We start from the raw sequence: 12,296 nt of genomic DNA, 5'->3' as shown, positions 1-12,296 counted from the left end.
ATTTCTGGTGGGTACGTTTTAGGAGAATTGAGGCTCTCCGAAAACTGTTTACGTTCAGCTAAACTGACCATTTTGCTTGTTTATGCTAAAACAAGAAGAATTGCTGCCAGACTTTAAACCACCAGTTGCTGACAATTTAAAACAGACCTGACATTTGTGCCATTTAGCTCCAACATATGTGAATTTTTATCTGAAGGCAATCAGCTGCAGTTTATTTTCTCTGGAGAAGGAACTGAAACAGATTGATGTTTGGTGTGAGCAGGTTTTTTGCACTTTTACCATCACAGAAACATTCAGAGACATGAAAGACAAAAAAAAAAAAAAAAAAAAAAAAAAAAAAAACTGTTCAGAATCCAGAGGGTTGGTTTATTTGGTCTGAGTAACACCTCCAGGCTTTAAAATACAGCAAATATGTAGCAATGACGAGCGTTTCTAATTGTAGAGAGACATGCAAGATATAGGGAAGGTTTGAACACAAACTCACTCACAGGGGCTTCTAATAATAACATGAGTAATAACTTTAAAGGTCTAACCAGCAACATGCAGATGGCTTTTCATTTTGAAGCAAGATACAAATACACATAAGCTGTAGTAAATGTGGTGTGAGAGATTTAGCTGCTCTCTTTGCCAAGAGTGTGTTTGTCAAACAGGTACTCCGCCATGCCGTTCTGGGGAGCGCCCATGCGGCGCAGATTGGTCACCCAGTCAGCCAGCTCTTTGATGGACTTCACCTGCTCATCCAGGTAGTGATTCTCAATGAAGTCGCACATCTGAAAGAGACAGTTTCGTTTAATAAGACGAGACCAAAACAAAAACAAAAAAAACAAGTAAGGCCAGACATCTCCTGCATTATACGTACACTTTAAAAATAAATGTCATACAGGCCACATCAGAGTCACCTATGTTTTTATATTACACAAAAAAGAAAATAGAGTTCCAGATTTGCAGGTGTACAACCAATCAGCATGCCTTACGTGTGTTCACAATTTAATTTTGGTGTTCCTTCTCACTGCACTTTGCTGTGTAACATACACACCATATTTTAGTACTCACATGTGGGTCATTGTGTTCAGAGCAGAGTTTGTGCAAATCCAGCAGTGACTGGTTCACGCTCTTCTCGAGCTGCAGGGCACATTCAAGAGCCTCGACACCGCTGCCCCACTCATCCCTGTCTGGCTTCTGCAATTAAAGCATCATAAAAAAACAAAAACGAGTGAGACATTTATTAATGAAAGAAACGTTCACCAACCTGACCTAGGAAACAAGCTTCCTGAATACGTAAAGCAGATTTGCGGTTTAATGTTTCACTCGAGTTCTGGCGGTCATGTTTGCGTGCCCGAAAGCGATAAGAGACTCTGCACGCCCACGCCCTTGGTATCTCTCTGTCCTTATAAAACCCTCCCTATGTGAAGCTTAAGATAGAACATATGTTACAGTCCATTTGTTTTCACAAATCTCATACCTTGACGTCTTGGAGGAAGATCCTGCCGCCCCTCTGGTTCTGCAGTTTCATTAGCTTCTCAGCGTGCTCACGCTCCTCATGCGACTGATGATGGAAAAACTTGGCAAAGTTGTGCAATGCCTGGTCATCACGATCAAAGTAGTAGGACTGTAAGGAAGAAAGTTTGTAAACTTTAGGTAAGGTTTTTAAAATCTACCTGCCAAAACCATTACAAACAAAAAGGACTTGTCATACAGAGGACAGAAACCATAGTTGCCTGCCTGTTCTTTATACATACTCAAAGGAACTTCAACCTTTTTTTTTTTTTTTAAATTCAATACCTAAACATTAATATCCCCTCAGTTTAAAAACCTCCCTTATATTTGACTAATCCTGTTTAAAAAGCAGCTTGCTCTGATAGTGGGTTATTTATTTATCCATTTTAAATGGCATTAGGCTGCTTCAACACCTCCGAAACAACTTCCCCTGCCTTTTTCTCAGCTCAATGGCTGTACCTGGACTGAAACCAAGCACAGCACTTATACCACATAGCAGCCTAGTTAAAAGGAATTAAAATCAATTCTTGATTATAAATAAAATCTACTCACACTTCCCTTTTCTCTGACCACTATTACCCGAATGTCACCAGATGTTACAGACTGGTACTTTCCACTGAGCTGTCCTTCAATAACCCTTTTTAATCTGACTGCACCATGGATTGCTCTTACCATAGACAAGTAGACGTAGGAGGCATACAGCTCCAGGTTGATCTGCCTGTTCACTGCAGCCTCGCAGTCCTGGTGGAAGTTCTGTCTGACCTGGGAACTCATGGTTCTGAAACATAAAAATCACAATTATATCAGTAACTATTTGCAAATGTGATTAGAGTAGGACGAGTTCAAGAGCAGTGAAAAGGTTCTGATTAATTTTTTTTTTTTTTTTTAATTAGGCTCCTTTTACTGTGTTTAAATACATTTTTAGGGTTTGGCCCACGAACCTCAGACAATAGCTCGACTTATTATAAGTGTCACACCTCATAACAGCTGCGTAATACTGATTGTGTTGCTCAGTATTTTTGATGTTTGACGAACGCGATTCGTTGATCAAACTGTATCACTGGGCTAGGCCATGTAAGGCAAAAATCAGGAAAAAAAAAAGTTTCATGAAAACATCTGCTAAACTTTGCACTCTTTACCATTAAAACAGGCCTTAACAATTACATAAGTCACAACGCAAAGTATGAATCTGGTTAAAGCTCGACTTGTTTAAATAAAGTAAATATTTATTTAGTACGATGTGTTTGAAGGAAGCCACACATGGCGCTGAAAACACTGAGCAAAGCTTGGGCAGCCAAATGCGCACAGGCCCACACCGACTGCGACCTGAAGCTGATAAATCGAACCAGTATTATCAAACTACAAAGCCAATGTCAGCCTGGAATCTATAATCAAACATAACGATAAGAAAAGAAAACATAGGGAACGTTTCCTTACCAAATTTCAGTGGCAGGTCTTGTTGAGAGGAGGTCGAAGCAGTGCGTTGTTAGCAAAACAAAGAGTTAGCTTCCGAGCTAGGTGGTTTTCAAGGCTGACTAAGCTAGCTAATGTTTCAAGTTTAAATTCACTCGATGTATCGGAGCGACTGGTCCCGTGCTGTGCTGTATAAAGACAGTTGAAAGGTTGCCGTTCAAGCACTGTTGAAGCAGGTAACCTTCACTGTCCGATAACGAGAGACACGACTGAATGTTTCGACTCAGGCGCCTGTAGATTAGCACTTAGTGACGTCACCTGGCGGGGAGGTGGGAGGGGCCAAGAGGCAGAACATCAGAGAACGTACCCCAGTGTTAGTGAGCCTATTTGACTTTAATTAGTTTCATTTCAAAACATCCTTTTCATCATTTTCATTCACATGTGAACAAAGTCAACTTAGAAGTGATAATACTAACTAGTTCATACGTCTTTGGTCCTGTTTGTGGTTTGTAACAAGATCTGCTGACTCACCTTTGATCACGTGGAATGATTCATCTATTTTTTTTTTTTTTTTACTATGTCATTAAAACATTCCAGAAAATTGGAGGTTAAGAAACAGTCTCATGATCACTTACCAGAACATGACTAACAAGTTCATTATGACACCCTGCACAGGAGTTGCCTTGGTAAAAATCCATAGCGTAGGCTTGTTGTGTCATTACCAAGGCAAGGTTTCCCAAAGCGGCAACCAGCTCTCCCTAGGGTTGTTTTTGTTTGTTTCTTCCCTTATTGTTTTTAATGAGAGAAAAAAAATAAACACTACTTGCACATACTAAGTACTGTATTTGTTGGAGCATTGTGTGTAGTTTTCCTCACAAAAACCCCACAAACTGGGATCTAGAGTACACTCACAATTTCTAGTACAAGTGGACCAGCTTAACTCTTCATCGCCTAGATTTAACAAGGTGCTATAAACACTCCTCAGAGATTTTGGTTCATATTGATGTGACAGCATCACACACTCGCTCCATGATGTACATTTCCTGACCCACCACACCCCAAAGGTGCTCTACTGGATTGAGATCTGGTGTCCATGGAGATCATTTGTGTAGTGAACTTATTGCCATGTTCAAAAAAACAGTTTGAGATGATTCAAGCTTTGTGACATGGCACATTATTCTGCTGGAAGTAGCTATCCAAAATAAGTGCATTGTAGTCATAAATGGATGGACATGGTCAATAACAGTACTCAGGTGGGCTGTGGTGTTTAAATAATGCCCAGTTGATGCTAAGGGGCTCAAAGCATGGTGAAAAAATATCCCCACATCTTTTCACCACTACCGCTAGTCTGAACCACTGATCCAAGACAGTATGGATCAGGATTTTCATCTTGTTTACACCAAATTCTGATCAGGATTCTGAATGTGGGAGCAGAAATTTAGACTCATGAGATCAACATTTATCCAGTCTTTTGTTGTACAATTTTGGTGAGTTTGCGTGAATTGTAGCCTCCGTTTCCCGTTCTTTGCAGACAAGAGTAGCACACAGTGTGGTCTTCTGCTGCGTATCTGCTTCAGGTTTTGTGTATCCAGTTATGCTCTTCTGCACACCTTTGTTGTAATGAGTGGTTATTTCGGTAACTGTTGTTTTCCAGAGTTTGAAGCAAGTCTGGCAATTCTCCTCTGACATCAACAAGGCTTTTCATCCAGAGAAACTGCATAATTTCTCTTTTTCATACTCCGTAAACCCTAGAAATGTTTGTGTGGGAAAATCCCAATAGATCAGCAGTTTCTGAAACACTCAGACCAGCCCATCTGACACCAGCAACCACGTTCAGAGTCACTTGAATCACCTTTCTTCCCCCATTGTGATGCTAGCTTGGTTTGAACTGGTTTGAACTAGCAAGTCATTGTGACCATCCTTAAAAACCTACTTGCACTGAGCCACTGCGGTGTGATTGGCTGATTTTAGGTATTTACATTATCAAGCTGTTGAACAGGTGCACCCAACAAATTGTCCACTGAGTGTATGTTTGCTTGGAACCCATTTCTAAAGTTTGGAGGTTGTCATAAAAAAGAACAAATGTGCTGTAACTGTTTTTAAATTAAAAATTTAAAGCTTTTTACAAGGAAGCAAATATTTCAGCATTTGATCTTTAGTTTTCAGTAGGAACGAATCCATATTTGAGCCAAATCTTTCTAGGGAGCTATCTATCTGACTGTCTCTTTTAAACAAGAGCAAATATAGGGCAATGTCCTAATATGTGGGGCAAGGGTTCAAGGTATAAAAATGCTGTTAAGCTCCACGTGAAGCAGGACACCTTGTCACCCTAGATACTTGGAAGAGGCATTCAGTATAACTCCCAGTCAATAAAAACAACATGTGATGTTTGGTCCCATATAATGAGAGAAAATTGCTCTTGATACTGGACGCCTGCGCGGTTTATACTGTGGTGAATAATTTACATTCTGGGTGTTGACCTTTACACGCTGATAATATATGCTTTCAGGAGAGTGTTTGTTTTAATTTTATTATTGCTTCCAACACGTTACTTATTACACCTGAGCCGTTTTGTAAAACCGTTTGTTCCCTGCTAAAATCTAATGAATTAACCATAAAAGTATCATTTCTAGACCAATGTTCGAATTTTACATACATGTAGTTTTACGTTTTAATCACATCAAGCACTGCAAAACAGTCTTCTCTTACTTGTTAAATATGTATTTTATAAAACAAGATGATATTTACTAATGTGTAAAGTTGTCATAGCGACAGGCTGCCGACACTCTATCGGCGAAGCGTTTATCCTTTACACAACTGTCTTATTTACCTTTACGCTATGCAATTGAAGCAGCAGCATCCTTTCTTTTCCTCAAAACTAATACTTCTGTTTTGCAACTTTGCTTTTTCCCCTCGGAGGCTCACTGCTGCTGACGCACAGAGGACTACGTGCAGCTTCAGCCGTGCCGGCAGCAGTTCGCCGTCACGTGACACTTTGTCCCTAGCTGTTAATAATTTAAGTGTTAGCCTCACAGGTGTCAAGTGTGGATATCTGCGTCTAAGCTCGTGGATAACTCAAACCGCTGAACAAAAGCCCAAAAATGAAGGATCTGGTGTCGTCTGCTTTAGCGCTCAAAGGCTCCACAGCGCCATCTACTGAGCACTGGGCTCAATTTCATCAGCCAGAGCCTTTACAGGTTTTTTTTCTCCATTAAACTGAATAAGATCACGTACTCTAACAAAGAATAGGCCCGATCAGGTCAAATTACACAAACCCCCCCACACACAAGTTTTAAAGTAAAGAGAAAAGCTGCATAAGAGGGATTTTGTAAAAACTTTATTGAGTTCAAGGAGTTTAATCGAAAAGGCCGAATCCCATGTCGTCATCGGACTCCTCAGACTCTTCCTTCTTCTCCTCTTTCTTCTCCTCAGCTGAAAAACAAAAAGCACTTGACATCACTTCCTGCTGTCATCACCATGACACAGCAACCTGCTCACGTGGTTGCCTAATATAACGGTTGTTTTAAAATATATTTAAATGCAACCGATTTTTATTTTGGAATTTCCCAGTTTTTGTTGAGCGTTTCTTACATGCTGCTGTATTAATATGAAAACAAAAAAAGCCTCTTTTCTAAAAACCATTCAACTTAAAACCGTACAATAAATTAAAATGCCTGCACTGTATTTGCCCAGTATAGTGCGGATTAACTTGTGTAGATGCATCATGTCAACAGATCATTATTTGGCTCCATGTAGTCGTACAAACATACAAGGTGAAGGCAAAATCACAAAGTGGCAAATATGATTGATGGTGCCAAACAAGGTGCTAAGCTGCAATGCTCACCTGCAGCAGGAGCTGCGGCTCCGCCCGAGCCAGCAGCTGCAGAGCTGGCAACGGCTACGGCACCACCTGCTGGCATGCTGGCCAGCTTACCGTAACCTGAGGAGACACGAGTTGGCAGACATGAAGCACAAGTGATAACATCGACACTCAGCAGTCAGAAACAAGACAGAGGTCAGAAACGGTCCGTTACATGTGGTCTGACTTTACACATCTGATTAAATACAACTTTTTTCTTATCTTATATTCAAATCGATTCACTTTGTCCAATGGGATATCATGCCCTGCGGGTTTATAGAAACTATGGCAAGAAAACTCTTGACATTATCACAGCAAATGACACACTCAAATATTTATTTCAGCCCACATATAGGGTGCAAGATCAGCTATCACGAAGACCCAAATAAGAAAATGAAATATTGATGTTTTGCAACTTGCACTCACATGATCCCAACTGTATTTTAGGACTGTTTTTGCATTACAAGTATCACTTGCTGCATGCACCAGTAGCACTGATATTAACCTTTAATACTGTGCCACTTTTCTGCCCATCTGCAGTACTCTACATTATGACGTTTATATTTCATTCCGTTGTTCTTAGCTGTATCTTTTTTAGTAGTAGTTTAGTAATGAGTTCTTTTTTTAGTCTTTTAAACTTGATACTGGGTTTCTGTTTTTTACTCCTATTGCACTGAGTGTGTAAGATGACTAATAAAAATTAACTAAGAAGTATAATTTGTACATACAATAAGTAATTTGTCTATACACAATACCCTTATGAACCATTTTCAATGAACAAATTCTCCAGTATAACTGTGGTCCATACACAGTGCGCCATCCTCCATTACGGAGGAATCCAGCATTGAGAGCTTAGTTCACTCATATTTTTAATAACTCTTTTTTTTTTTTTACCCTTAAATCTGTTTTCCCTGTGCGTCAAAGGAGTTTATCACTAGTCACAGTATCCAACATCATAAACTAGTTCAGACCCCTGCAGGGAGTCCATGTCAGTATTAAAATACTGCCTGAAGCCATTTAATTCTAAACTTTCAGACCTAACAACATTTCAGCCAAACAAAATTGTAAACCAAAATTAATCATGGTCTCACACACACATAAATGAAACTGTGGGAAACTCACCTGTGGTAATAACGTCATTCACGTTCTTGCCCTTCAGCTCACTGATAACCTGTTGAGAGAGAAAGATAGACGAAATTATAAACACAACCTAAAGGTAGGAACCAGCTGCCGGGAAAAACTGAAGCCACAACAGTAATAAAACACAAAGAGGAGCAGGTGGCTGTGTACCTTGTCGAGGCGTGTGTCATCGGTTTCAATGCCAACGCTCTCCAGGATCTTCTTGATGTCCTTGGCATCAGGGTTTTCATTGCCACCGAGGGCAGCCAGCAGGTAAGCAGCAACGTAACGCATCCTGAAACACCAAGTTTACTGGAAACATTAGTAACCATGCAGGACGTTTTTATGGGCATGGGAAAATGAGTTATGTCTAAAGTTCAGACAATCTGTTTTTGCATTAACAAAAGTGGAAACACAACAACTCATACAAACATGTTAATTTTTCTTCATTATCAGCATATGCTAATTTTTTATATAAAAATCAAAGCCTGGAGAAAGTCATGGTATGCCTCAAAAGCTCAATCTCTGATTTTTATGTGAAAATGTTACAGTTTATAAGAAATATATAGCTTCGTCACAGCAGGGGAATATTAAATGTTGTCCCTGTTAGTGCATCATTTAACAAAAAAACAAAAACAAACAAAAAACATCAAAAGACGTAGGGTCGACACCTTCAGGGGTCCGTTTTTTCCTGGGTTTAGACAGTTACAGGACTGTGATCCCAACGCATTTCTGAGTTATTACGGCGATTTTCAGTAAAACAGAAGTTCGCTGCTTTACTTTACAGCCGATACCCATCGTCCACTCATCTAAAAACTACATATTTTCGAATATTGAATATGCTTCTACTAAAATACTGTTTTCTCTACCTCTATAAATCCTCAAAAATGCGACAATGTGGGAAAACACAGCATAATTTTAACACCCATGCGGCTCTCCGCTACCATTAGCCAAGCTAGCGTAAGCTCCGGGAGCCAAAGAAAGGAATTAATGTCGGCTAAACGCTCTTTAATATTCTTAAAATGCCTGGGCTGAAAGTCTACATGCTTATCTGGGTGGCTCAGTTATTTTCTCAGTGTTTAATACATTATTTACGTTTTAAAACCAAACTTACTTGAGCTAGATAGGAGAGCGCGTGTTCACTCTGAGGTTAGCACGGACAGAAAGGAAGTTACGTCACCGGAAAAAAGCAAAGTAGCCTTTCTTCTTCGTAAGAGCATTAAAAGTAAGCAGGAACCGAGGCGAGGCCTGCTGCTCAGGAGTGTGTTTGCAACCTCGGTGTAAAAACTTTACCTAACGCGAAATATTACACAAAAAATACATTCTTCTTCTTCTTCTTGTACCCCCTAGGAGTTGCCACCGTGGATTGAATATCTGCCTTAATTTTACCTTATGTCTTGCATCCTCCTCTGGTATACCAATCCTCTCCATGTCCTCCATCTCTCACTCTATGAATCAGTTTTGTGCTCTTACTCTGGCATCTCCATATTCAACATCCTTTGTCTCTCTAACTTTGCTTTCAAACCGTTCAAACTAAGCTGTCCCTCTGATGTACTCATATCCTGTATAAAAGATTTGGAGCTTGTAACTACATGCTTTATTGATATGAAGCGCTGGATGAAATGTCACTTTTACAAGAATCAAGGTTACTTTAATGTCGCTGTGTAAAAAAAAAAAAAAAAAGTGACACTGTACACTTCCTTGAAAATTAAGTTCTCAGGAGTTCTCGGGAAACAGTCTATGTTGTACTTTTTGTGACAAGGCAGTGTGTGTTGTGTGTCTGTGTGAGGCCCCTGAAACTTGACACTCTCTCCAACCCTTTTCCATATACAGTGTTGTGAACAAATATGAAAAAAAGACAGAAATCACAAAGAGGCCAAATACTTTTTCACAGCACTGTATACATAAGGGAGCTTGAGAGAGTCTCCGGTTTCAGGGACCTCACATGGACACACAACACACACTGCCTCATTAAAAAAGCATAACACAGACTGTTTCCTGAGAACAGCACTGTATGTTCAGTGGTAAGTGGCCATTCTGACTTCTCCTGAAATCAATTATCAGCTCTCTGGTCCTGTTGGTATTTAGAACCAACTTGTTTTTAGCACATCAGCCTGTCAGCTTCTGAACCACTGCAGGCAGAGTCACCTCCTCCACTGTCTGTGGACCTCCACTGAGTCCACAGACAATGCCATGGCATTGTCTGTGGACTCAGTGATGGGTTTTGTGTTACAACGTGGTGTGCAGTCATATGCATACAGGGTATGTAGAGTAAAGAGAAGGGCTCCAGCCGCAACCCTGAGAGGCTCCTGTACTGAGTATGTGAGTGGATTGGCTGTGGACACTTGGAGGCCTACACTGGACATCCTGTGGACATTTTTCTTTGATTATAAATTATTTATGAAACTTGACCAACTGTGAATAAATGTAAAAGTTTACAAGTTGTGGGCCGAGTTTCTTTGGAACTAACTTCCAGTGAGCCAGGGTTATAATATGGACAAATCAATGTCGCAAAACACAGCTGTTTTTTGTTAACATAGTGCCTAATATAATGCATAATAGTAATCAATTGCAAATTAACTAATAATACAGTATTAGAGACGTTTGTAAAGCCTAATCATAACCCTGTTAGAGAGTGAGGAACTAAACAAGAAGAAAAGCAGTAAAGACATTTATGTAGATGTATTATTTTAATCTTGTGATCTTTCAAGATGGGTGGGAACGAACCTCTGAGATTTATTTCAGCATAGTGCAACATTAAATTATAGTTCACTTGTTTTTTAATTTGAACTCTGTCCAGTTAAACAGGAAAAGTAAATAAAATCTTAAATGATCCACAAAGGTTACTGGGAATCCATATTTGTATCTAATCCAGGAGACTTTTATCAGCCTTCTTCTGGTGCTGTTTGCAGAAGTCCATCCCCACCTCATTATTTGGGTCAATACTACAAGATAAGATAATAATCAGATAATATCTATAAATCATCTGCATCTTTTTGCACATGAAGCTTTGTGCTTTCGTGACTCTGCAGCAGCTCTTCTCTAACCATTTCAGTGTGTGTTACACTGTATATGAACATGAATCAGCTTCTTCCTCCTTGTCTGCTGCTACTGCTCACTTGGCTCCTGGTCCGGTTTGGCCTCCTGCCTCTTCTTCTGTCCCTGCTGCTGCTGCGTTTGGTCCTGGGTGTGATTGATTTCAGTTGCCAGAAGAGACGAAGTGAACCATCCACACATGAGAGCCTGCGACGGATGGCGTCAATGCCATGAGAAGGCAGCAGCTGTGCTGTGCTCTCAAGCTGTAGTGTGAACAACCAGCTCTAATGAATCGCTGTCACGTGCGCTGCTTGGTTCCAGGAGAACAGGCCCGAGCTCTTGTTACAGACCTCCTTCCTCTCAGACATATACAGTCTGGATGGGGTGCAAAGACTACTTAATACTGACAAGAGCAGCAAACTTGCAGGAGTTACCTGAGAGGGATACTTGTCAGATAGGCAGACTGTTGTCTTAAACGAACTTGGATGTATAACATTTAGTGAGTAAGCATTTATTTCTGGATTTATTTCTGGATTTCATCATTCATGGCGATTCGTACCTCAATGCTACCTGTGCACAGTCTTAATGTTGATGTTAATGCCAGAGGAGGTTTGGAGCGCTGCAGTTTCTGAGTCTGCAGAGTGTTGGTGGCTTAAGTGCTTTTTACTACAAGCCCCAATAGAACCTTTTAATGTTTACTTTTAAAATTGAAAAGATTAAGAAGTGTGGCCCAATACCTTTGTCTGTATAGTGTATTATTAGCCTTGATATTTGTGAATGTTAACAATTTATCTTTGCATTGAAAAAACCTTAGGAAAAAAACTAACAAAGTATCATATTAAATACTTGTTTTTATGGATTTGTACTTTATCTTTCCTTTTTTGTGGAAGGAGCCAACAGAAAATATATCTGGATATCAATGAGTGTCAGCTCCTCCGCCCTCTGGAGCAATCAGCCCACAGAGATGACTCATATTGAATATATTTTGAATATAAAGGAAAACGATGGACACAAAAGAACTGCTGACCTTCACGCAGTCATGTCATTCGTTCCTTTGTTCCCCTCTGTTATCCTATGCATTTCGCTCTACCCCTGATGGCCGTGTCTGTCTTTGTGTGATTGTGTGACGTCAGTTATGAAATTAATTTCAACCTGCCACATAGTATGTCTATATGTTTGTGGCATAGAGCCATAGTTGGTTATATTAGAGAAGTCAAAATAGCTGCTGTGAAAAAGGCTTATGAATCACATTCACACGAAGGCAGTGTTTATTCAGACAACAAATTTGCAGTTTCTGTGCTACTTGATTTTTCTATATGCATGTAATGATTAATACAGTTTTCAATGGAATTCTGAACTTACTCATGATTGT

General features: G+C 39.9%; 2 protein-coding genes across 3 annotated transcripts; both read right to left on the bottom strand.

Annotated features, from left to right (window-relative positions):
- Positions 1–345: 345 nt before the first annotated feature.
- On the bottom strand, positions 346–3,236 carry fth1a (ferritin, heavy polypeptide 1a). The gene is made up of 5 exons (XM_084935925.1): positions 2,935–3,236; positions 2,170–2,275; positions 1,463–1,609; positions 1,054–1,179; positions 346–770 (listed from the first exon to the last, which is right to left on the bottom strand). Exons 2-5 carry the CDS (start codon positions 2,269–2,271, stop codon positions 612–614), a joined length of 534 nt encoding a protein of 177 aa, XP_084792051.1. The 5' UTR covers positions 2,272–2,275; positions 2,935–3,236; the 3' UTR covers positions 346–611.
- Positions 3,237–6,232: 2,996 nt separating this feature from the next.
- rplp2b (ribosomal protein, large P2b) lies at positions 6,233–9,077 on the bottom strand. Of its 2 annotated transcripts, none has more exons than XM_084935889.1 (5): positions 9,003–9,077; positions 8,060–8,183; positions 7,892–7,940; positions 6,755–6,850; positions 6,233–6,342 (listed from the first exon to the last, which is right to left on the bottom strand). In XM_084935889.1, exons 2-5 carry the CDS (start codon positions 8,180–8,182, stop codon positions 6,266–6,268), a joined length of 345 nt encoding a protein of 114 aa, XP_084792015.1. In that variant the 5' UTR covers position 8,183; positions 9,003–9,077; the 3' UTR covers positions 6,233–6,265. The 2 variants fall into 2 exon arrangements, with proteins under 2 accessions (XP_084792015.1, XP_084792023.1); XM_084935897.1 differs by having other exon boundaries at positions 8,060–8,200; positions 9,003–9,063.
- Positions 9,078–12,296: the final 3,219 nt, after the last annotated feature.

The sequence above is a fragment of the Perissodus microlepis genome, chromosome 1 (genome assembly GCF_051167445.1).
Source record: "Perissodus microlepis isolate ML-2025 ecotype Zambia chromosome 1, ASM5116744v1, whole genome shotgun sequence".
NCBI lineage: Eukaryota > Metazoa > Chordata > Actinopteri > Cichliformes > Cichlidae > Perissodus > Perissodus microlepis.
The sequence above is the reverse complement of the archived record's forward strand: the minus strand, read 5'-3'. Positions and strand labels throughout refer to the sequence as shown.